The sequence below is a fragment of the Brassica napus genome, chromosome C3 (assembly GCF_020379485.1).
Source record: "Brassica napus cultivar Da-Ae chromosome C3, Da-Ae, whole genome shotgun sequence".
NCBI classification, from domain to species: domain Eukaryota; kingdom Viridiplantae; phylum Streptophyta; class Magnoliopsida; order Brassicales; family Brassicaceae; genus Brassica; species Brassica napus.
This window is the reverse complement of record NC_063446.1, coordinates 68767300-68792876: the sequence shown is the minus strand read 5'-3', so window position 1 is coordinate 68792876 and position 25577 is coordinate 68767300. Positions and strand designations below refer to the sequence as shown.

The window sequence follows — 25577 nt, the reverse complement described above, 5'->3', positions numbered from 1 at the left end:
ATCCCCTATATATTAATCCTCAAGTATTACAACATGTTTTCGTAGCCATATATTATCATTAAGATGATTTTTAAAATCTTTAGAAAAATAAATTAGTCCATATAAATATTTATTGTATTTTTTTATTAAACTAACTATTAAATTAATTAATAGTGTACAAAAGAATATTCACAATTTTTTTTCTTAAATATAAGCTACGGAATTACCTAATATAATTAACATATATACAACAATTTATTCTATTAAAATATAAGTCATGATTTATTTCAAGTGTGATTTTTTATTTAGACCACATCTTAGAAACTTGTTTAAATAAATTTTTGTAAAAATATTTGAATTATTTTAAAACCAACTAATCAAACTTCCTTTATTATCTCTAAATTTGCATCTGAATAAAAAAAATCCATATCTTCTTTTACAGTATAAATTTATTCTTTTCACTAAAACAAACCTTTTATTTAATTATTAAATTAATTTCGTATTTATTTAAAATATAAATATATTTTTTATTTTTCACTATAACAAACCCTTAAAGGTATTTAATTTATTTCAGATTTTTAAAAAATATAAATGTATATTTTATTTTTAACTATTTTAAATATCTAATTAATTTGTAATTATAATTAAACTCATGTACAATTTTGTATTAAATTTACGATATTAATTTTATATATAACATTTTTCAATTAAATCTTGGATCCCTAACAAATATGATTGTCAATTTAAAGAATTTTTACTAGATGATTAAAAATATGCTATCAATATAAACAATCGGTTTACAAATGCTATTTTGAGAGTACAATCGATTTGCGTTCTTAAATAAAGTGACCGGTTTAATTTATATTTTAATAATAGGAATATATGAATACTTTGTGAACATAAATGTAATCATTCTTATTTCTATATAAACCAAGTTTATATATTATTCTTTAATGCAATATTTTTGTACTATTTTTATATTGTGCAGTTATGAAAGTGCAATATATTGTACTTATTTATGTCATTAACTTAATCGACTGACGGATGATTGAAAAAAAATTCATGTAAATATGTTTATTTTCAATCTGCTCATTATCAAATGTAATGGCATGTATAAATGTTAACTGTATAACGTGATGTAACATAGATGAAATATTTCAAAAAACATTAATACCAAAAATTCATTGCAAATAATCCACGAGTTTTGGAGTAATACAACCAAAAGATAAAAAAACTCTAAATCACCGATAAACAACATTGGTTACAACCAAAATCTAAATCTAAGTCTAAATCACCAATAAAACAGAGATAATGTAGAAAAATGCAGATTTAAAATGACAAAACTGGTGACCATTCGGGAAACAAGAAGAACGAATAAAAAATGAATGTACGGGAATAAAATAGCAATAATGAAAAGGAACGGTTGTTCTTTATCAAATTTAACAAGGAATAATTTTGTTATTTAATTCTCTACAAAAAAAGAAATGAAAGGGAATGAGAGAGAATTATTATTCCTTGTGAATGATGATTTTTTATAGGAACATTAGGGAATACATTATTCCTCGCCGTTCTCTGGTCACCATTCATACCCAAAGATGATACACTACAATTTTTGGTTCAATAATTAAAACAGTTGTTTTATGAATTAGACTTAATATAGGTTATTGAGTCAAATATTTAAATCATACAAATAACTCGATGTGACATATATGTATGACCGAAACCTACAATATATGTAACATACATGTATGACCGAAATCTAAAATACAAGTATACCCTCAATGAAATATGAAATATCTAAGTTTGTGCTAAATTAAGTGCATTTCCCGTAAATATAACTTAAGGTTAATAAAAAAAATACCACTGACAATTTAAAACAATAAATCAAATTACTGCATGTGAACTATAAAATTATTGTGTATTTAAAATATAATGTTAAAATTATATGTCACTAATAATGTAAAACAAATATATATGTGTATAATATTTAAAATAGTTATCTGCACGGTTGTGCGGATCAAAATCTAGTTAATGATTATGAATAATATACATTTGATAACAATTTTTGTATCATCTCTCTTTTTTGTATAATTTTATATTATTAAAAAAATTAAACAATCACATTACAAATATAATAAAAAAAATTAGATTTTTTCTTATATATCATATTTTTAATTTTTAAACGACTATAAATTAGTAAAAATGGTAAAAGTCCTACATTGAAAATTTTGTGATCAATGGTTTATTTATTTTTTGTTCAAGCAAGATAAAATGATCATAAATAATATGAATATGAAGTCTCATTAATAGACTTTCATATAATATATATATATATATATTTTAATATTATTTGAATTAATTACATACTATATAAAAATATGTTAATTTCAAAATTCGCAGTGAAAAATTATGGAGATCTTAATATTTTAATTTTGAAATTTGTATTGAAAATTTTCACATTAAAAGTTTTGTGATTAACGGTTTAAATTTTTGTTACAACGAATATAAAAATGTTAATAAAATCATATGAGTATGAAGTGTCAATAATAAATATTTATATTAAAATATACTATATATATATGTCAATATCACTAAAGTTTAATTATATACCATATAAAGTAAATAAAATGATTGTTTTGATTTATTTACGAAAAACATGATTGTAAGATAACAAAAGATATTGGTTTTTATTTATGTACTTACTCTAATGTGTATATTTTTATGTATACAAATTATTTTTTAAATATGTGGTTTCTAATATGTTATTTTGATCTTGACAATCCCAGAAATACACTTCTTCAAATCGAAGTGATTTTTATATTGGAAGCACTATATATATTATTTCATTCAGATTAAATAATCTACTCTTTATTTTTTATTCTTGTAAGCTTTTAATGAAATATCATGACAAGATTCCAATCACCTCCTTTTAAATTTGTTCGAAGAATGAGAGATTTGATCATTGGTCTAATATTTGTTTTTCCCTAATATCCTATCTTGCTATTATAATTGTAAGAATGAGATATTTGAACTATTTATTATAAATTTCTGGTTTATCAATTAATAAATCAAACAGGTTTTAGTTTATACATAGTTTACATATACTAGAATGGTAAAGTATTATCTATTTTTTTTATCGGTATACTCTTAAGTAATTAAACCTCAAAAGCGTATGTTAATAAAATATGTAATTTGTTTTGTTGTTTTAGAATTAGATAATTTTTAAACCGAACTGGTGAATATATACTAGACAACACTTATAATCTATAACAACTTGATATATTATATTTAAACACTAACATGTGAATAGAGTTTGTCGATATTTTCTTCAAAATTTTGATTCTTGGATATGTATCTGGAGTAGAACTAATTTTTACAGATGTCAATCTTTTTAAATTGATACTTATGTAATTTACTGAATTCATAGAAGAAGTTAAAAACATAAACAAAACTCATATCAATGAAACAGAAACGAGAACGAAAACACAATTTTATAGAGGCAGAATATAAAATGACTTATGAAGAGTAAATAGTAAACAAATCGAAAGCATAAAACCTAATTCATTTTCGTCATTTTACAATTGATGTTGTGTATCTAGTTTTGGTGATTTGTATCAGCCGTAAAATTTAATTTCCTTTGGTGCATACGAAGTTTTAAAAATAATAAAAATGAACCGTAATATATTAACTCTTCAATAACGATAATACATTTAAGAGACCAACATTTGTATTAGTCATTTTACCATTGATAAAGATCGTAGTGTTGCAAAATATTAAAATCATGAACAAACATTATTATAAAAAACTCATTAGCTAATGCGCGCGGATTATCTTCTACCAAGTGAATTACTAATTAAACAAATATGAATATAGTACTGTAATGTTAATTTTGTGAAACTGGATTGTAAACGTTCGATAAAAATTAACGGTTCTTGTGTGTTTACGTCCGGTTTAAATGGTTTAATTATAAACCGGATTTGATTGAAAGGAACTGGAGGCAATACGGTCGGATTAGTAAAAGATCTGGTTCGGTTTTGTCTTTTAATTGGATATATTAATTACGCTTAGATCTCGTTAGGTAATTATTTTTTAAGAATAAGGTCCTTGAGACCTTTATCGATTTCACAGCTGGATTCCCATGTTCTTCTTCCTTCTTCTTCGAAGCTATTTCTGGAAAGTGTGGGCAGATTCTTGGCTTTGATCTGCTGTTCACAGTCCTCTCCCCCCAATTCTTGTAAGTTTCGTGCTTCACTCAACCGTAAAGATCTATTATAGTAACTACTCAATTGTTAACATCAAGTTCGTGTCTTTTGAACTCCTTTCTCTGCTCCATTCAATCTTTGCAGATTCGTGATCAAGATGCTGAGACATTGACTGGAGTAGATGTTGAGTTTGTGGCAGCTTATGTTTAGAGTTCAATCTTTTTCATTACAAGTCCAAAGCTTCGGTCTTTTTTTTTTTATACGGGAAATGAAACTGTTACGATCTGCTGGTGTAGTTTTCGTTTTTATCTTGGCCTTCCAGTTCGTGAACATACAATACTATGGTGGTGATATATTCTCTCTGTCTTCTCGAGATGAGTTTCCTGTATCCATACATGGAAGCACAGAATCAATCAGGCCACTGTCCGGTCCTGTAAGAGTGAATGTTAGTAGTTGGAGATCAGCTGAAGGGGAAAGAGCCGGTTTAGAAGAAGATTATGTAACTGGCTCTGATACAAATGTTAGTGTTCAGTCTCATGATGATAGTTTTGTTGAGACTAGAAGCAGCTTGAACGGGAGTGATGCTGACACTGTTAATGAAAATAATAGAAATGTGGAGGATGCTCTGGACTCGTTGGTTGAGACGAGAAGCAGCTTGAACGGGAGTTATGTGGATATTGTGGAAGATGCTGAGATTGTTAATGAAAACAATAGGAATGTGGAGACTCTGGAGAGTAAATCTGATGATAATCTTTCCCCAGAGGTGAAAAGAGTAATGAATGTTTCGAATTCTGGGGTGGTTTCCATCTCTGAGATGATGAGTTTATTGCATCAGAGCCGCACTACTCATGTCTCACTGGTATGTGGTTTTAGTCTCAAGCAGTGTTCTGGTTTCTACTACTACTACTACACCTTTGTATCTTATTTGTTCTTATTATTTTCAGAAAATGAAACGGCCTTCTGCAGTTGATCAGGAGCTGTTGTATGCAAGAACCCAAATTGAGAACCCACCAATGGTAAAGAATGACCCTTTACTGCATGGTCCTTTGTATTGGAATCTGTCCATGTTCAAAAGGTAAGCCAGTATATATTGTTTTATGCATTTTGATGGCATGTATGTTTTAATAGTGTTAACTTTCTCCTGTAACTAGACATAGATTTGGTTTCTACTTCCCTAAAAGATATGAACCTTTGTATACTATCTATTATAAGTCTATACATTCGTTTTGCATTTGGCGAAATGGCTATGAGTTGTGTTTAGCTCGGTTTTCATGTCTCTATATTTTCGTGTGCAGGAGCTATGAGCTAATGGAGTCAAAGCTCAAAGTATATGTCTACAGGGAAGGCAAAAGACCTGTGTTTCACAAGCCAGTGCTGAAAGGGATATATGCATCTGAAGGATGGTTTATGAGACAGCTCAAAGCCAGCAAAACATTCGTCACGAAAAACCCGCGTAAAGCTCACCTGTTCTACCTTCCTTTCAGCTCCAAAATGTTGGAAGAATCTCTCTATGTCCCTGGTTCTCACAGCGACAAGAATCTCGTTAAGTTTCTGAAGAACTACTTGGACTTGGTCTCCTCCAAATATCACTTCTGGAATAAAACTGGAGGATCAGATCATTTCCTGGTCGCTTGTCATGACTGGGTAAAGTCTTTTTAGTTCTACTTATTGCCATGAAACCACCACCTTTTGATCCCACTTCTTCTTTCTCTTCCAGGCTCCTTCCGAGACAAGGCAGTACATGTCTAACTCCATCAGAGCATTATGCAACTCTGATGTCTCAGAAGGCTTTGTGTTTGGTAAAGATGTAGCACTTCCCGAGACAACTATTCTTGTTCCCAGGAGACCGCTTAGGGCTCTAGGAGGCAAACCCGCTTCTCAAAGGCACATACTTGCCTTCTTTGCGGGTGGGATGCACGGCTACCTTAGACCTCTCTTGTTACAAACCTGGGGAGGTAACAGAGATCCGGACATGAAGATATTTAGTGAGATACCCAAATCTAAAGGGAAAAATAAGAGTTACATGGAGTTCATGAAGAGCAGCAAGTATTGCATTTGCCCAAAAGGGCATGAAGTTAATAGCCCTAGGGTCGTGGAGGCACTGTTCTATGAGTGTGTCCCTGTTATCATATCTGATAACTTCGTGCCTCCTTTCTTTGAAGTCATAAACTGGGAGTCTTTTGCAGTGTTTGTGTTGGAGAAAGATATACCTGACTTGAAGAACATATTATTATCGATAAGTGAGGAAAGATATAGAGAGATGCAGATGAGAGTGAAGATGGTGCAGAAGCATTTCCTTTGGCATTCTAAACCTGAGAGATTTGATATATTTCATATGATACTTCATTCTATTTGGTACAACAGAGTTTTTCAAACTTGAAACCACATATAATATACTAGGTTTGAAATATGTAGAGCTTGCATATGATCAGCAGAGAGATTCATTTATACAAAAATAAGACTGAACTTACAAGTTTTGTAATTAGAACCACATCATTTGAGTGTTCCCTAAGCAACAAACAAGTTTAGGAAAACGTCCGAGTCTTCTTGTATGCTTCACCTTTTGTGAATTATCCTTTTCATTACGTTGTATCATTCAGACAGTAATGTTTATCATAGTTTGCAATAGTAAAAACATGTTGTATCTTGATGTTTGATTAGCAGAGATTCATTTATACATAACTTACAAGATTCTAACTACAACCACATCATTTGAGTGTTTCCGAATCAACAAACAAGTTTATGAAAACGTCTGACTCAGTTCTGGTATGTTCCATCTTTTATGAATTATCAATTTCATAACATTTTATCAGTAATGTTTATAATAGTTTGGAATATCATAATTAATCAGAATTTAAAAAAATCATTTATCATTAAATGTTTTGATTTATCTTCATCGTAGATGCCAAACAAACATACAATCATAATCTACATGTGGCCGTTTGAAAGAGATCGATCTTTAGGTCCCAAAAATAGTGAAATAGGCTTGAAAAATCTTTGGTTTTGATTCATCTTTTAAAAAAGAACGTTCACATAATTGGCTTATGGATAGTCGACAAAAAACATTGCTCTGGACATAACATAATGGCATACTTTTCAGTGGCTTAAAAAGATATGTATACTAGCTACTTGTTAATTGTTCATGTGTTCTAATGGAATCTCTTTTTGTGTATATTGTGTCCTACGTTAAAGCCAGAATCCCTTTTTTGGTTTCATACAAAAATAAGATAAAAATTTGAGGACCAAATAGATAGATAGGTATTGCTTGTAACCATCATCAGCCAAATTATTTCAAAACAGGACCACATAACGTTTGCTATAGTAATAGTATATACGTGTATACAGATACTAGGGTTTAGGGCGGGTTGGTACTAAAATTTTTACATAATATATTATCAATTTTATTTAGTATTTCAAAATGATTAGTTTACTTTGATTGGAAAGTAATTTTTATTTTCAATAGGTAGGATTTGTCATTCTTTTTAGAAGTAAGGCTTACAATTATAATACAAAAAAAATACAATTATATATGCATTTCCAATTCTTAAAATTACAACTATACATTATGTTCCTGGATTCAAATCATCGACCAGATCCATAAGTGGCCCACCGCGTCCATCTTTATTAGTGGACCAGACCACTCCTACATCTGCATGAACAAAGGAAGGACTGGTAACACCATGCCACACTTCCGTCAACACCTACAGCTGGAGAACACGTCTAAGACATGAGTTGTGCTGGGTGGCTTACTTCTCTTGGGAGCTTTTTCTTCAGCTGCGAGATTCAAGTGCCCTCCTATGATTCTCATACGATCTTCTAAAGCAACCAAGACAGTAGAAACATATCACAGCCCGAGCACAAAACATTGACGTTCTTCCATGAAATTGTCTCCTCTTCCTGCAAACACACACATTTAGATATTACTGCAAAAAAAAAAATTTTACCTCCATATGACGCAGATGGTTTGAGACTTGAGAGATAGATACAGCTTTAAGATCATAGGTGAGAAAGAACACTCCATAACACTCTATCTTTCTTGAATAGCAACATACGCTTGACAACAATAAAGAACAACAATAACAAATCTGGGAAATTGTAAACGTTGTGGGCAAAACTTAACTTGAAAAAATCTTGATACCTCAACAATGCACTAATTTAATCCAAAAGTTTCATCGGCTTGCCAACACCACTCTTTTTGCAAGTACCTTCTGTCAATAATTATATATGAATATCAGTCTATCGGAAGCTGCTATCAACAACCTCCTTGGATTTTCCATCAGAAACTTAAGGAAACCAAATCATATTTGACCTTACCAACCCAGAAAACAATTAACATGTGAAAGAACACGTCCTACAACAATCAAACCCAGTTAAAACCTAGTTAATAAGTAATCGATCACCTATAAAATTTCGATTACTGTAAATAAGTCTAATTTTCTCTCTATTTGATGCTTACTTTTCCTGCGATTGTGTTGCTGTGGATAATTAAGTTGGGAAGAAGGTAGTTTAGAGGCCAAAGTGGTTTGTTCTGCCTTGGAATGTTTGAACTTGTTCAACATTCTAAGTCAAATTCTTCCTAAGACTTGCCGTTAATTTCCCATCTACCCTAAAAGCATTATAAGTTATAACATCAGATTTTCATAAAATTGTCGGAGAAGAAGGTTAAGAACAAAACCTCAAAAAGCGAATCGCTTGAAATATTGAAGTTTGTTTCTTTTTGAAGAGCCTGCATCAGATTTCATAAAATAATCAGAGTATGATGAAAGCAAAAACTAAAAATCAATCTTCGATCTAGCCAGACCTTAAATACTGCCTCTTCCAATCAAACGATTCTTAAGCGGTATAGGAGTTGATATTGGGGCCGACAGCCTTCTCAGATCTGAAGCAAATCAAAGGCTCACTGTATATAAATTTTTTTGCATATGATAAATGAGGAGAAAAGAGTTTCTGAGACCTGATTTAAAGCTTGAGTTGATGGCTTATCGTGAATGCATGGAAGCTTGGTCGTCTACTGTTTCAGAGAAAGAAAAGAGATCGTTATGGTCGAAAGAAGTGAATAGAAAAGAGTTTTAGATGGTTACAGAGAGGACACGTGCCATTTTTTCCTTCTCCCTTCCTGACCTTCGGACACAGGAATTAGGGTTCGATCTCTTTCTCTCAACAAAACCGAAGCCCAATACCAATAAGGAAACTCAAGCCCAACACGAAGTATTAAAAATTAAGTGATACGGCGCGTTTGGAAGAAGTCGGACACGTGTCAGTCCCTCAGAGTTCGAGTTTCCAGCTGGATAGCCTAGGAGTGAGGCAAACAATTTTATTTATATATAGATAGATAGATAGATTATTATTTTCTTAATTGTTTTGTAAGATATACATTCAATGTATTGATCACCAAGATACATACGTACAACAATGTAAGATCATTAAAGATTACTAAAAAATAAACATATGTTCGTATGATTTCCCAATTTCAGATAAGGACTGCATTATGGGTTTGGGGTTAAGCCAGTGTGATAAGCGAGTAATCTTGATTACAAATCTTTAAACTCTAAGGTAACTAAGCTCGTATTGGCTATGATATCAACGTAAAAAAAGTTAAGAAATCAATAATAATAATAATAAGCTCGTCTTAGTGGCTTCTTTGTTAGCATTCTGTTAGAGCTTTCGAGTTTCTACATGTATATGTAGAGGTTGGGGATAAGTTTTTGTAATTGTATTATGAGCTAAAATGTAGTGGACTTCTTGGGAATTCTAACCGAGAATCGGATTTCTCATTCCACTTGCCAAACTCGTAAAGTGTGTGCAGTGGCCGAGCCGCACAGAACAAGGTGGGAGCCATTGAACCCAACAAAATTGAAAAATTTAGTGCAAGTTATTAAACCTCAGGCTATATGCCCCACTCAAAATAATTTAGTTTGATATTGATGACCCCAACAAATATATTTTCTGCTTCTGCCACTGAGTGTGTGTTGTCTTACAATGCATCTTGATTCCATAACTAATGCATGCCAAATTAGGAGAATAATCGAGAGTGAGGTTGAGTTTAGGGGTTGGGTGATCTTTAAAATGAAGGTTTAAGAGTAGTTTGCTCCAACAAAGAACTTCAAATATATTTTGAATATGTTTGTATATTACATTTTAATTTTTAACATGCGTAATGATTAACTATAAGCACTAAATTTTTATAAATAAATATAAATTAAACATAATATTTATAACTCATATATAGATATATTTTTTTCATCCAATAAAATTTCTCAATTTCTTAAAAGAAAGTGTATCAATTAGAGAAAGTAATTATGTATACATAATATTTTTCATATAATTTATATTAAAATTTTGATTTAATTTTTTTTTTAAAATTATGTATTTTATGTATCAATAGTAATATATATTAAATATATTTATATAGATTAAAGTAATACAAAACTAATATTAGTAGAATTATATGTAAGTTACATAATTATAAATTTGAGGTTTTGAATAGTGAACCTTACAACTCCATAAATTTGAGGATTTGGAAACGTGTTGGAGGACCTAAACCTCAAGAGTTTGAGGTTCCGTTAGAATTTCACCATTCGTCTTTTATCAAAATAAAAATATTTAAATAAGAGAGTTTTTCAAAAACATAAAAAATCAGTGCCAACAATTCAGTGCCAGAATAACGTTATTCCGACGATATACCGATGAAACAAGTCCTCGGAAATAACTCCTCGGAAATTAATTTTTCCTCGGAAATCCCTCAGAAATTTCCGACGGAATTCCGAGGAAATGAATTTCCGAAGAAACTCCGAGGACCACCAGTTCGTCGAAAAGTTCATCGGAATATACCGAGGGAGAACTTCCTCGGGATATATTGATGGACTTTCCGATGGTCCAATCCTCGGAAGTTCTGAGGAAACGTTCCTCGGAATTTTCATCGGGAATTTCCGAGGAAAGGAGTCCTCGGAAAATTCCGAGGAATGGGTCCCTCGGTATATTCCGAGGAAGTAGTCCCTCGGTATATTCCGAGGAGATGTTCGTCGGAAATTTCCGAGGGTTCATTTCCTCGGAATTTAAAAAAAATTAATTTTTTTTAAAAAATAAAATTTTTGAAATTTAAATTCGAAAATATAAAATTAAAATTAAAATTGAAAACATATTAGATAAATATTCAAAGTTGTACAAATAAAAATAAAATATTCCGAGTTTTTGAAAAAAAAAAAAACTACGGGTCTTGCACGTTCGGGAACACCTCGTTCGGGTACATCCTCTGCATCATCTCCATCATTTGCTGGTTCAGCCTCTTCTGTGCCTCATAGCCCGCCTGTTAAGCCGCCATCTGGGTCTCCAACAAAGATATGCGATCATCCTTGTCCTTCAACTGAGCCGTAAGTACTTCTGGATCAACAAATGGCGGTGGTGCAGAAGAAGGAGGAACCGACCGGGTGCGACGACCCAAACCGACCAAACGTCCCTTCTTCTTTGGAACCGACTGAAATAGAAAATAGCCAAATTTAAATAATATAAAAAGATAATAAAATAAAAATCAAGAAATAAATGAATTGAACATTAAAAAAAGAACTTACCGATTCAACGATTTCGTTGATTCGAAACCGAGACAAGTTGGTCGAAGCCGTCGAATCGTCATCCTCGGTTTGAAGCTGAGACACTTCGTCTTGCACCTGAGTTTGGACCAGGGTGACCACTTCCCTCACAAGACCGTCATCAATCTGGCCGGTCTTCTTGTTGGTGTACGCCCTCTTCATTAGGGCGAGATCATCAACCGGCTCGCCATCATTTTCTTCCGCCTTGAAAAAAAACATAAATTAAACAAACATTAGAAATTAGAAGAAATGCACAAAAAATAAAATTTCAAAACTTAAATAATTGAAGAAAAAGCGGCTGAACTTACCATGCGATCCCCAGAGTGGCACTAGATTGAGCACCCAAGTTATACTTGAAGACGCCCTTCCCTTTACGGTCGCTCATGCGGTTGGTGGAGTTGGTGAAGAAGTTTCTTTCGTCTCTTCCTTATACCAATGCGCACACAACTCCGTCCAGACCGTGTTGTTCATCGATTTTGGGACCTTTTAATAAAAAAAAAGAAAATAGTTTAATAATAAAAAATAGTTTAATAAATTAAAAACAACCTTGTTGATTTCCTACTTCTTCTTCCACTCGTGGATCTGCTTCCCATAGTTGTCCATAACTTTATGGACGAAGTGGTGATAGATAAAGAGCGTCTCATCGGAATTCCAGTTGAATTCTTGCTGAAAGAAAAACACAATTAGTAGAAAATTTATATTAAAGATTAAAAATATAAGTAAAAAATTAGAATACTTACCGCAAATTGACGAAACCACAGATGCTGCTTCTCGGTAGGGAAGTTAGTGAAAGTCGGATGTCCCTTGTCGAGCACCGAGTACATCATACGGTTGATCCATGCGCTGATCCCGTTCCCGGATCGATTAAACCTAATAAAAAGAACAAATTATTAATAATGAATCAAATTTTAATGGAAAAAAATACGTTTAATTACCATGTTTGACCCCGTCCATGTGGATACGGAGTGAGAAAGGAAAGATGGTCACGACCAGGCTGTCGAACCAACTCAGCAACACTCATCACTCCCGGAGGACCCGGAGGAGCTGGAGCGGGTGCAGCAGCGGGAGCGAGAGAAACAGAAGTGGGAAATGGAGAGGGAGATGTATGGTAGGAGCTGTGGGGCGGAGCCGAATCATGAATCTGGCTGGATTCCCGAGACTGGCTCCCCGTACCACCACGACCACGATGCTGTCGAGGCCGAGTCTGATCATCATTAGACCTGTAAATAAAAAAACATATTTTAAAATTAGTTCTAATAATTTTAATAAATAAAAAAAATACTTAATAATGTTTAATAATTACAAAAAAATAGTTTTAATAAATAAAAAATAGTTTAATAATTACAAAAAATAGTTTTAATAAATAAAAAATAGTTTAATAATTACAAAAAAAAGTTTTAATAAAAAAAATAGTATAATAACTACAAAAAATAGTTTTAATAATATTAAAAATGTTTAATAATTACAAAAAATAGTTTTAATAAATAAAAAATAGTTTAATAATTAAAAAAAATAGTTTTAATAATATTACAAATGTTTAATAATTACAAAAATAGTTTTAATAATATTAAAAATGTTTAATAATTACAAAAAATAGTTTTAATAAATAAAAAATAGTTTAATAATTACAAAAATAGTTTTATAACCACAAAATTAATAAAAACTAAAAACAAATTCCAAATCAAGTGAATACCATAATCAAACTCGATTTTACACAATCCTACCATTCACCCTAACAAAAATCTATAAATATCATTCCAAAATCATCAAATCTACTTGAAAACCTAACAAATCTAACCTAAGAGAGTGAGATAGGGTTCATACATGATAAGTGACTGAAATTGAGGAGGATTAGGGCGTTCGGCGGAGAGAGGAAGAGAGAAATCGCGAGAGAGCTTCGGCCTTCGGCGGAGAGAGGAAGAGAGAAATGGGGAAGAAGATCTGGTTCGACCTAATAAAATGAGGACGTCCGACGGAAAATGTCCGTCAGAATTTCCTCGGACCAATTAAATATTTCCGTCGGAATTTCCTCGGAAATCATTAATTCAAATTTCGCGAAATATTTGGCGGCTTGGTTTACCCGGTGAAAAATCCCTAGTTCCTCGGAATTTTCTCGGATTATTCCGAGGAACCCCTTATCTTCCTCGGAATTCCGTCGGAATATTCCGAGGAAATTCTGAGGAAAAAGGGTTTGGGGTTTCAAAACATCGTTCTTTTGTCGTATTTCATTTCTTATACAATTGTAATGCATACCATTAAGGATTCTTTGTATAGATGATCATAAACCATGAAATAACAAAATTTCAAAAATAATTGTAAGTATTCCTTTTACCGTTTATTAAAGTGTATAAGTGTTTCTCTTATGTTGTGTGGTTTTCGTTCATGCAATCGTAAAAGTGTTTGTTATTGGGTAAAATAGGTCTGGGCGTTCGGGTACCCGTTGGCATTCGGGTCGGAGTTTTCGGGTTTTTGGATTTTCGGGTTTACGCCTCTAGGCCCCATACTAAAATTTTATTAGTACGGGTCGGGTTCGGATAATAACACTTCGGGTTTGGTTCAAAATTGTATTGCATCATAAAACCCATAAAGTAATCATATATCATACGGATTCGGGTTATATCGGTTCGGTTCGGATATAACCAAAGTAAAAAACAGAATTTTGAAGTAAAACATAAAGAAAAACATCTAAATTAAATAAAAATTAATCTATCACATATAAAATTGATAAAATAATAATAAAATGTTAAATCAATCATGAAAACAAACATCATTTATAAACAATATGTATTGCCTTATAGAGAGTAGACTTTTTATTTCAATGAGCAAATTATAAAATACTTATTTATAACTAATTGTGTACTTAAAGCATTTATTAGAATTTAATATTTATTATTATATATAATATTACCACAAATATTGAATTTAATAATTGGAATACTTATATATATTTCAAAATATTTATATTGACTATTAATTTCGGATTTTTTGGGTTACCCGTTCGGGTTCGGTTAATAACACTTCGGATTCGGATATTTTTTGTACCTCCCTACAAGATCCGTTCGGGTATTTTTACGTTTTGGGTCGGATAACGGGTCGGGTTTTTCGGTTCGGGTTCGGTTCGGATTTCGGGTTCCAGATTTTATGCCCAGGCCTAGGGTAAAACACCAAAGTTTGACTTCATAATCTGGTTAAGACACTTAATGAATGTTATATACGTGTTATTCAATCCGCAAAACGTTGTTTTCTGTTAAAAACCCCTACTTCCTCGGAATTTCCTCGGAATATTCCGAGGGAATTCCGAGGAAACTCCAATCTTCCTCGGAATTCCGTCGGATTATTCCGAGGAAATTCTGAGGAAAAAGACTCTATAATAAAATCCCTAAATCGACAAGGTCTATTCCGAGAAAATTACGAGGAAACCCTTTCTTCCCTTGAAATTTCCTCGGTATTTATATTAAAAAAAAAAAAGTCGATGCTAGTCTGTTTCCGAGTCATCATCACCAGATGAATCTGAATCTGGATCTTGGTGAAACTCTCCAATCACTGGTTCATCATCTACGTGAACGACGGCTTCCTCTCCGAAGTCGGTTAAATCGACTACAAGGCCAACTCCAGCTAAATCTTCTGCTGCACTTAAGTTGCCGGATGTGCTTGGTAGTAGTGGGTCTTCCAGCTCAGAACTTCTCTGAACTCAGCCTCTCGGGTTGAGTCTTGTAACAGTAACCCATGGATCATCTCTGTTCCTTACCCGGGGGTACTTGATATAACAAACCTGTAACATTTTAAAAATTATTAGTAAAATTATAAATTAATACACATGATGATGAATCATTCTGAATAATTAACATTTAATTACCTGATCGGCCTGAGAAGCAAGAATGAAAAGATCATAATATTGCAGCTTTCGCCTCGAATTTACTGATGTAACACCAAATGCATATGTTCTCACACCTCGATCTAGAGTGTTGTCGTGCCAATCATAATAGAAAACACTACAGCGCAATCCAACCATGCCCAAATACTTGATTTCCAAAATCTCATGTATGTGTCCGTAGCATACATCATCTCCTGATGCAGAACAAATGCCAGCATCATAAGTCGTACTCGAACGTCTCCTCTTCTGAGTTGTGAATGCATATCCTCGAGTACAAAATCTCGGATATGACTTCACAACAAAGTTTGGTCCAACGATCATCTCGCGTATCCAATCCAATCGTCAAATGTTTCAACTCTGGCCAAACCAGCAGACACCTATTAATAGCACATATATATGTTATATCAATAAATGTGAATTAGTATAAATATGTGATAAATGATAATTTAATTTGTTTAAAGCACTCACATAAGTAAACATCCATCCAGCAAATTCTCTCTGCTTCATTTCTTCTAGTTCGTCCTCTGTGGCGTATCTATATTCGAACCGCTTTTCTGCCATGAAAATCCTGTACATATGATGACAATAATGTAATTAATTAAGATTTAAATTTCAACTTGTTAAAATAAAAATTTGTAAGCTAATTTATTTACCTCTCATATTGAAGAACATCTTCGCAGTTGGTGAGCAAATATGTTTGCAAATTACTGCGCTCCTGCTCAGTAAGTCGACGGTCCTTTGGTTTTCCGCTAAGTCGTCTAACGTCTGTGAAAATGTCTGGAACCGTAACATGATATGTTGCCCGTTCGCCTCTATCATCATGCCGAGCAGGTCTTCTTTTTTTGTCTGAACTTCTGCTGGAAAGTAGTACTCGGCAAAGTTTGAAGTTTCTTCATTGATCATCTGTGCGACTATAGAACCTTCCACCCTACTTAAATTTTTCACCATCTTCTTCAAATGGAACATATACCGCTCATACAGATATATCCATCTATACTGCACAGGACCACCAAGTTCCAATTCTCTTGCCAGGTGAATAACAAGATGCTCCATAACATCAAAAAATGAGGGAGGAAATATCTTCTCAAGGTTGCACTGAATCACGGCTATGTTAGTCTTCAAATTTTCAATACCTTCAAGAGTCACTGATCTCGTGCATAAATCGCGGAAGAAACCACTTATCCCTGCAATTGCTTCATGAACATTTCGTGGTAATAGTTCCTTGAAGGCAAACAGAAGGAGGCGCTGCATCATTACACGGCAATCATGGCTTTTCAAGCCAGTAAACTTTCCTTCCTTTCTGTCGATACAGTTACGCAAATTAGATGCGTAACCGTCTGAAAATTCTACATCGTTTGAAATCCAGTCAAAGAACGCATCTTTTCCCTCTGCATCAAGTCGGTATATGGGAAAAGGAGCCCTATCATTCTCATCAACATGAAGTTCTAAACAAGCACATATATCGACTAAATCCAGTCTTGACTTCAAATTATCCTTTGTTTTACCTTGAACATTAAGGATCTTGTTCATGAGATTGTCAAAAAAGTTCTTCTCAATATGCATGACATCTAAATTATGCCTTAGCAGATGATCGTCCCAGTATGGCAGATCCCATAAAATACTTTTTTTGTGCCAGTTATGTAGGTCTCCAACAGCATCTACTGGAAAACGCTCATGTCCACCGACGTCTGGCGTCCTTTCTGCACCAAAATCTCTTAGTTGTGTCTTCAAATCTTTCCCACAAATTTCCGGGGGTGGACTGTCAAACACCCTCTTGTTCTTCGTAAACAAATTTCTAATCCTACGATATGGATGATCAGGTGGTAGAAATCTCCTGTGACAGTCAAACCAACACGTTTTCCTTCCGTGTTTTAGTTGGAAAACATCGGTGTTATCTTGACAATATGGACATGATAGCCTTTCATGCGTTGTCCATCCAGATAACATACCATATGCTGGAAAATCACTTATTGTCCACATTAGTACTGCCCATATTTGAAAGTTTTCTTTACACGAAACATCGTATGTTTCAGCACCTTGAGCCCATAGTTGTTGCAACTCATATATTAGTGGATGAAGAAACACATCAAGTGATCTCTTAGGATGCTCTGGTCCGGGAACGAGAATCGAGAGAAACAAAAACTCTCGTCGCAAGCACAAGTTTGGGGGTAGGTTGTATGGTGTAAGAATGACTGGCCATAGAGAATATTGTCTTCCACTCTTGCTAAACGGGCTGAAACCATCAGTACATAATCCAAGGTAGACATTTCTTATCTCATACGCAAAGTCAGGATACTTTGATTGGAAATGCTTCCACGCTTTTGCATCTGAAGGATGTCTGATCTCACCATCTGTTGAGTGCTCCGCATGCCATCTCATTGGTTGCGATGTGCGTTCAGACAGATACAACCTCTGCAACCTTTCCGTCAAAGGAAAATACCACATCCTTTTATATGGCACTGGAACTCTTCCACTCGTATCTTTATAACGAGGCTTCCCACAAAATTTGCATGTAACCCGCTGTTCATCCGCCCTCCAATAAATCATGCAGTTGTCGCTGCATACATCTATTACCTGATACGATAAACCAAGACCAGCTACGAGTTTCTGAACCTCGTAGTATGAACCAGGAGCTACATTATACTCGGGTAGAATACCTTTTACAAAATCAGCAATCGCATCCACACAGTCTTCAGTCAAATTAAATTCTGTTTTAATGCCCATCAATCTTGTAGCAGATGATAAAGCTGAATGACCATCTCTGCAACCTTCGTACAATGGTTGCTTTCCAGCATCCAACATATCATAAAATCTCCTACCTTCTGCATTAGGTAAATCTTCCCCTCTAAAATGATCATTTACCATCTGCTCAGTACATACACCATAATCTACATCCGTTCTAATTGGTTCTTCTAATCTAACCGCTGGCTGAGGTTCGCTAGTACTACCATGTTCATAATCAGTTTCCCCATGATGATACCAAATTTTGTAACTTCGTGTAAACTCACTCAAATATAGATGAGTCCAAACATCCCACTCTTTAATAACCTTTCTATTTTTACAATTAGAGCAAGAACATCTTAACATACCTATTTTTCCTTCCGGTTGTCGGTGAACTAACCCCATGAATTCGGTTATACCTCGTTGGTATTCTTCCGTAAGCAATCTCGCGTTCGGATCCAAATGAGGTCGATCGATCCAAGAACGAAAATAATTTGAAGAAGACATGTTTTTTATGAATTGTGTAAAGAGAGTAAGAGGGAGGATGAAGATATGGAGTGAATGAAGAGGAAGAGGGGTGCTTGTATTTATAGTTGAAATCCTCCTGACAGACCGAGGAAATTCCGACGCCAACGGCTAGTTCGTCGGAATTTCCTCAGAATTTTAAAATCCCCCAACGGCTCTCTAACGGCTATAATATATCCTCGGAATTCATCGGTTTTTTCCGAGGAATACATTTTTCCTCGGTATTCCATAAGAATATTCCGACGGATTTATATTTCCTCGGAATTCCGTCGGTATATTACGAGGAAATTCCGAGGAAACCAAATTTTGTGTTTCCTCGGAATATCCTCGGAAATTCCTCGGGATATTCCGAGGATTTCATTTTCCATCGGAATGTACGTCAGAATACCGCTGTTTTCTTGTAATGTAGGTTTCTCAACTGAAATTTTTTTCCCAAAAACTCTTAATATCAATATTTTTAGAACATTTATAGCCGTAAAAACTACTTAAGTTTCTTGTATATTATTCTTTAATTAATTAATTTCTTATTTAATTTCACAAAGACTGTCATTTCTATTGATACTTTCTTGTTATACAAAAATATAATTTTAGAATTTAAAATGTAGTTTATACATATTTTAAGTTTCATATTAGTTATAAAATGCATTGATTTTATATATAATACTATTTGTTTCAATATTATTGATTAAATATATATAATTAATAAAAATATAAATATATTTCTATTATTTTTTTAATTTGTGCGAAATTTATCAAATTAAAAAAGAAGATGTATCTCTCAATTAAATGAACCAGTAAATGATAACAAGTGGAGTTTCAGTTTCTTGAAAAAATGGATAGAGAACCTCTGGTTAATCTCTCGCTTACTTTTATATAATTTGTTATTATATTTATTTAGAGAAACTCTTCTAGACATGTTCTTGGATTCCCATGTTCTTAGACTACAAGGGAGGTGTTGAAACTTTAATTCAACAGTTTAATACTTACAATGCATGTGTTGAAAGGAGAGTTGAATCATAGGTGGATTAATCATAGTTGAATATTTTCAACTAGTTGAATCGAACATGGGTGGAGAGAGAGAGTCCACATGTCATATTATTATTAAAGTTAAAAATTGAAATTTGAGGAAGAAAGAGAATGAAATAATTTATTTTGTTTTTTCCACCTCCATTATTTGATGTCATTTACTTCATAGTAAATTAATTTTTATATTTATATTTTAATCATAAAATTTCATCATTTTTCATACTCTATTAATAGAAATTTGTTTCATTTTATTTGGACATATATTTATAAATAGAGATTAATCTCACGTTTAACCAAATGCAGTGGTGTGTTTAATCAAACGTTTAAAATGATTTGGCACACAACTAGCTGAAAAAATTAAACCCGTTGAGAGGGAGAGAGACAGTCTGATGTGGCATAGTTCCATTGGCCAAAGAGAAAGTGGTTCTGCCGACTTTTCTTTGATTGGTTGTGTTTTAGTTTTTTTTTTTTTCTTCTTCTACATTATTTCATTCAATTATTGTATATTAAAATATTTATTTTAAAAAAAAATTATATCAAAATTTATCATATTTCATACTCTATAAATAGAGACTTGTTTCATTAGATTTGGACACAGAAAAAAAAACCATCTTTAGCCTCTCATAACTCTCGTTTCTATATTTTTTCTATCTTCTTTGAAAAAATGGATCCCAACCAAAACTCTTCTAATAATATCCAAAACCCTTCAAACAACCCTTTTAACTATCCGAATCCCAACAACTATCCATTCCAAAATCCGTTTCCTAACCCCAACCAACCCCAAAACATACCAAATTATGGTTTTCCACCAAGTTTTTTCACGCCATCGGCTGTTCCAAACTACCATCCATATTATGGTTCGCCAATGTCATATTCATCTCAACCACCCACTTATTCTTCTACTCCAACGGATAAGGAAATTGCTTCGAATGTTGGAGCAACTGAATTTCCCGAGTTTTCTACACAAATGACTCTTGGTGGTATAAGTGGGGTTAATGAAGCAACTCTTGGAGCAGACAGTTCAGCCTCTGCTACCCGAAAAAGCGTCAAATGGACAACTGAGCAAAATTTGGTGCTATTGAGTGGGTGGATCAAATACGGAACAAACAGCGTTGTTGGCAGAAACCAGAAAAGTGAATCATTTTGGGGCAAAATTGCTGAGTATTGTAATGAACATTGCTCATTTGATCCTCCGCGCAGTGGAGTTTCATGCAGAAATCATTACAACTACATGAACCAAAAATTGTCAAAATGGATTGGCGCTTACGATAACGCTAAGCGTATGCAACAAAGTGGGTGGTCGGAGCAAGATGTATTGGCGAAAGCGCAAGAAATCTATTCAGGTGGTGGTACCGGAAATTTCAATTTAATGAAAGAATGGATCGCTGTCCGTGATCAACCACGTTATGGTAGTCAAGTTGGAGGGAATAGTGGCTCTAAAAGCAGTGGATCTAAGAGAGCCCACGATAGTGATGCTAGTGACTCTAACTCTGTTGGATCCACTGCTCGTCCAATGGGAAGGGATGCAGCAAAGAAAAAAGCTAAAAAGAAAGGCAAGAGCGTAGCCCTGGAAGTGGTCAACGAAGATTTTAATGAATTCAAACAAATCAAGGCTCAAGAGTTTGAACGCTTGGAAAAATTAGCCATGTTGCAAGAGGAGGCAAACGAAAGGCGAAAGGAGGCAATCCAAAGGCAAGAGGAGGCAAACCAAAGGCAAGAGGAGGCAAATCAATTGATGAAAGAAAAAACTCGGGCTAAGAAGATGAAGATGTGGCTGAAGCTAAGTGAAAAGGAACATCTCAATGACCAGAGCAACGAGTTGTTCCAACAGTTGAGCTACGAATTATTTGGAAAATAATTGTAGTCACAAGTGGTTTCTGCATCATCCCACTCCATGCTTGTCTGCACCATGTCACTTCATGCTTTTGTAATGTTTGTTGTAATTTTCTCCTTTAATAATGTTGTTGTCTGTTGATGCTTTAATAATGTATTGTTATGTTATGGTTTAATAATATAAAATCTTATCCGTCAATTTCGGTTTTAAATGGGAGAATCTTATCTTATAATCACTCAACATGGTTAATAAAGCTGTCGAGTGCCCGTGACTTTTCAATCAATGCTATCCGTCAATTTCGGCTTTAAATGGGAGAATCTTATCTTCTAACCACTCAACACGATTTAATAATGTTGTCGAGTGCCCGTGACTTTTCAATCAATGCTATCCGTCAATTTCAGTTTTAAATGGGAGAATCTTATCTTCTAACCACTCAACACGATTTAATAATGCTGTCGAGTGCCCATGACTTTTTCTTCAATGTAAAAATCTTATCCTCCAACCACTGAACATGATCTATCGATTTCATTGTCTTATAAATAAAGACTCATTCTTTCATTGATGTACCAATACCACAATGGATCCATCGGAAATTCCTTTTGACATGGATCCTTCAGAACTTCTTTTTGATATCGAAGCTTACAAAAGACAATCTGAAATTGAAGAAAGGTATATCCTCAACCAGTTTAGAGAGCGTCGAAAGAAAATCGAGGAAGACTATCCACCTCGTAGCAAGAGGAGATACCACAAAAGAGATCATGCAGCGGCAAATCAAAGATTGATTGACGACTACTTTTCCAATCAACCTACATATGATGATACAATGTTTCGTCGACGATTTCGGATGCGGAAACATGTCTTTCTCCGAATTGTAGAGGACCTATCAAGAAGTGACGATTACTTCACTCAACGATTTGATGCAGCTAATAAAGAAGGTATATCTCCACTAGCGAAATGTACCACAGCCATGCGGATGTTAGCATATGGTATGGCAGCCGACGCAGTTGATGAATACATCAAAATTGGAGGTACAACAGCTTTGGAGTGCTTGCGTAGGTTTTGTAAGGGAATCATACAATTGTACGAGCAAGTGTATCTGAGAGCCCCAACTGAAGATGACCTACAAAGAATTTTGCATGTTAGTGAAATGCGAGGGTTCCCGGGAATGATTGGGAGTATTGATTGCATGCACTGGGAATGGAAAAATTGTCCTAAAGCGTGGGAAGGACAATATACTCGGGGAGACAAGGGAACTACCACAGTTATTCTTGAAGCGGTCGCAACCCATGATCTATGGATCTGGCATGCTTTTTTTGGATGTCCAGGCACATTGAACGATATAAACGTTCTAGATCGTTCACCAGTGTTCGATGATGTTGAACAAGGAAATACTCCAAGAGTGAACTTCTTCGTGAACCAACGACCTTACAATATGGCGTACTATCTAGCTGACGGTATATATCCTTCTTATCCTACTTTCGTCAAATCGATTAGGCTTCCACAGAGTGAACAAGACAAGTTATTTGCACAAGTTCAGGAGGGATGTCGGAAGGACATTGAACGTGCATTCGGAGTGCTGCAGGCTCGATTTAAAATCATTCGGGAACCAGCTCGCTTGTGGGAAATTTCTGATTTGGCTATCATAATGAGGTCATGTATCATATTGCATAATATGATTGTTGAGGATGAACGAGATACATATGTTCAACTCTGGACCGATTATGATCAATCTGAGGCAAGTGGATCTAATGCCCCACAACCATTCTCGACCGAAGTGTTACCTTCATTTGCAAATCACGTGCGTGCTAGATCTGAGTTGCGGGATTCAAATGTGCATCACGAACTGCAAGCAGATCTAGTCAAACACATATGGCAAAAATTCAGCATGTTCCGTGGTTAGAAAGATTTCCAAGTTTGTGAGTTGTGTTTATTGTACTAATTATGTTATGTGTTTTATTATTTGTGTTGTGTGCTTATTAATGTATTGTATTAAATTTTAAATTTTCGTAATTCTACTTTTTAATAATAATTCTTTATATTTCATGTCTTAAATAATTGATATTTTTATTAAAATTATAAAATTAAACATAAATTATTTAATCATTTATATAGCTCTTAAGTATTGTAATTTAATTTAAACTAATAATAATTATTAATATGTAATTACAAAATAAAAGATGTAAAACAAAACAAAAAAATGGAAAATAAAAATTGTAGGGTAGGGTGTTGAATTTTATTTTAAACAAACCATTGTAGAGTATAAAAAATGAGTGGGTGTTGAATTATTAGTTGGAAGAAAGAGAAACTGATGTGGAAGAAAGAGAAGATGATGTGGAGGGCGTTGTGTGTTGAATCTATTGTATATAGTCTTAGGGTGGTGTTACGTTATGAAAAGACCCTAGAGAGGACGTCTTCCTAACTAATGTATAATGTTACAAAAAAAAAATTATTTTAACCTTGTTTATTATAGATGTCTTCTCTATGCTCTTAAATTCATAATGTTTGTTTAACTCCCAAATAAGGATAACTTAAAATATAATGTACACATTAATTACTAGTTATATCCTAATGAAAAACAAAAGAAACACGTGATAGACTTACAATAAGAGACAAAAAAATAACCATCTCACAAGCCACAACATCTAGACATTTGTATATTGTTCAATTCGGTATACCTATTTGACAAATGTAATTAGAACATATACGTCAATTTCCTTGTAACATGTTAAATAAGTTATTATACAACGCAAAATATGTGAAATCAAATTGACTATTTAGTTATATATTAGTACTACTTTTTGTTAACCTATATATTTTATTATTCCTATTTATTTTCAGTGATGTAAATATGTCATTTATATATTTACCACTATATATATATATTGTAAAATTAAATTTTTACACTATTAGAAACCCATTAAAATCCCAATTAAACGTATACCTATATCAAAAGGTGTTTAAAAAGGAAAATTGTCCATCCATATCCATTAAGCATGCAAAGGTAATTTAAAATTAACGAGGAAGCCGAGGTAACGAAGAGAACCTCACTTCCTAATAATTCTTGTTGACAGCTAAAAACATGAATTGATTTCTAAAGTTAATTAAAAGTTTACTAGCGGATTGTGTCGGGTTTAGTGAACAGACAAAACTAGTTGTTGTAAAACATAGACTCGGAAAATTTTATTCGAATCGAGCTTGTAACCAGAACTAATTTCCGTTTATACAGATTGATTTTAATATATATTCATATTTAAAAAGGAAAAATTGTGATTAAACTTAAGGAGAACTTTTGATCAAAAAAAAAACCTTAAGGAGAACAAAATGTAGTCAGTTTAATATTAGTTTGCCATTTCTAAATTTTTATATCCAGATTAACCCTAGCTAGTTTTTACTTTTTACTACTGATATTGTACTCTTTTTCTTGTGTCGACGAGTGATACTGTACTCTGAATGAATTAGAGTTTATCATGATAAATACATTATCACATAGTTGCAGGGTGCAATAATGGAATTACGTGAGACCACGGTTGGTCGTGGTTGAACCACGTGTTAGGTGGAGCGTAAATTGTAATCAAAAAGGGGTCCAAGAGTTGTCGATAACACTACCAGTCCAGTGCAACACATCAAGCACAGCTGCATTGTCTTTTCCGTACGACCTTTTTTCTTCTTCAAAATATGTCGACTTCTTCATCCTCTCTCACTCTTTTATTCTATAGTCCTTTTTATTAGCATTATTCATAAGTAGATTGTTGCATTTATTAAATTCATTCAATGTTTTGGGCTGTAGTAAACCTGGTTCCAGCTCATTGAAATTTCAGTGGCTGCAAGGA

The 25577-nt window shown here is 33.6% G+C and overlaps 3 protein-coding genes across 3 annotated transcripts; all 3 read left to right on the top strand.

Moving 5' to 3' along the window:
• The first annotated feature begins 4042 nt into the window (after positions 1-4042).
• LOC106436676 (probable glycosyltransferase At5g25310) lies at positions 4043-6591 on the top strand. The gene is made up of 5 exons (XM_013877623.3): positions 4043-4213; positions 4326-5040; positions 5126-5256; positions 5477-5825; positions 5899-6591. The coding sequence occupies exons 2-5, from the start codon at positions 4363-4365 to the stop codon at positions 6559-6561; spliced, it is 1821 nt and encodes a 606-aa protein (XP_013733077.1). The 5' UTR covers positions 4043-4213; positions 4326-4362; the 3' UTR covers positions 6562-6591.
• A 12827-nt stretch (positions 6592-19418) lies between these two features.
• LOC106430200 (glutathione S-transferase T3-like) lies at positions 19419-21945 on the top strand. Its single transcript, XM_013870970.3, has one exon. It carries the CDS (start codon positions 20578-20580, stop codon positions 21769-21771), a length of 1194 nt encoding a protein of 397 aa, XP_013726424.1. The 5' UTR covers positions 19419-20577; the 3' UTR covers positions 21772-21945.
• A 215-nt stretch (positions 21946-22160) lies between these two features.
• On the top strand, positions 22161-24582 carry LOC106430215. The gene has a single exon (XM_048750424.1). It carries the CDS (start codon positions 22325-22327, stop codon positions 23645-23647), a length of 1323 nt encoding a protein of 440 aa, XP_048606381.1. The 5' UTR covers positions 22161-22324; the 3' UTR covers positions 23648-24582.
• Positions 24583-25577: the final 995 nt, after the last annotated feature.

Coding starts and splice junctions, on each gene's coding strand:
- LOC106436676 (XM_013877623.3), top strand. CDS start 4,363: ATGTTGAGTTTGTGGCAGCTTATGTTTAGAGTTCAATCTTTTTCATTA. Junction 5,041..5,125: donor GCACTACTCATGTCTCACTG/GTATGTGGTTTT, acceptor TATTATTTTCAG/AAAATGAAACGGCCTTCTGC. Junction 5,826..5,898: donor TGGTCGCTTGTCATGACTGG/GTAAAGTCTTTT, acceptor TTTCTCTTCCAG/GCTCCTTCCGAGACAAGGCA.
- LOC106430215 (XM_048750424.1), top strand. CDS start 22,325: ATGGATCCATCGGAAATTCCTTTTGACATGGATCCTTCAGAACTTCTT.
- LOC106430200 (XM_013870970.3), top strand. CDS start 20,578: ATGGATCCCAACCAAAACTCTTCTAATAATATCCAAAACCCTTCAAAC.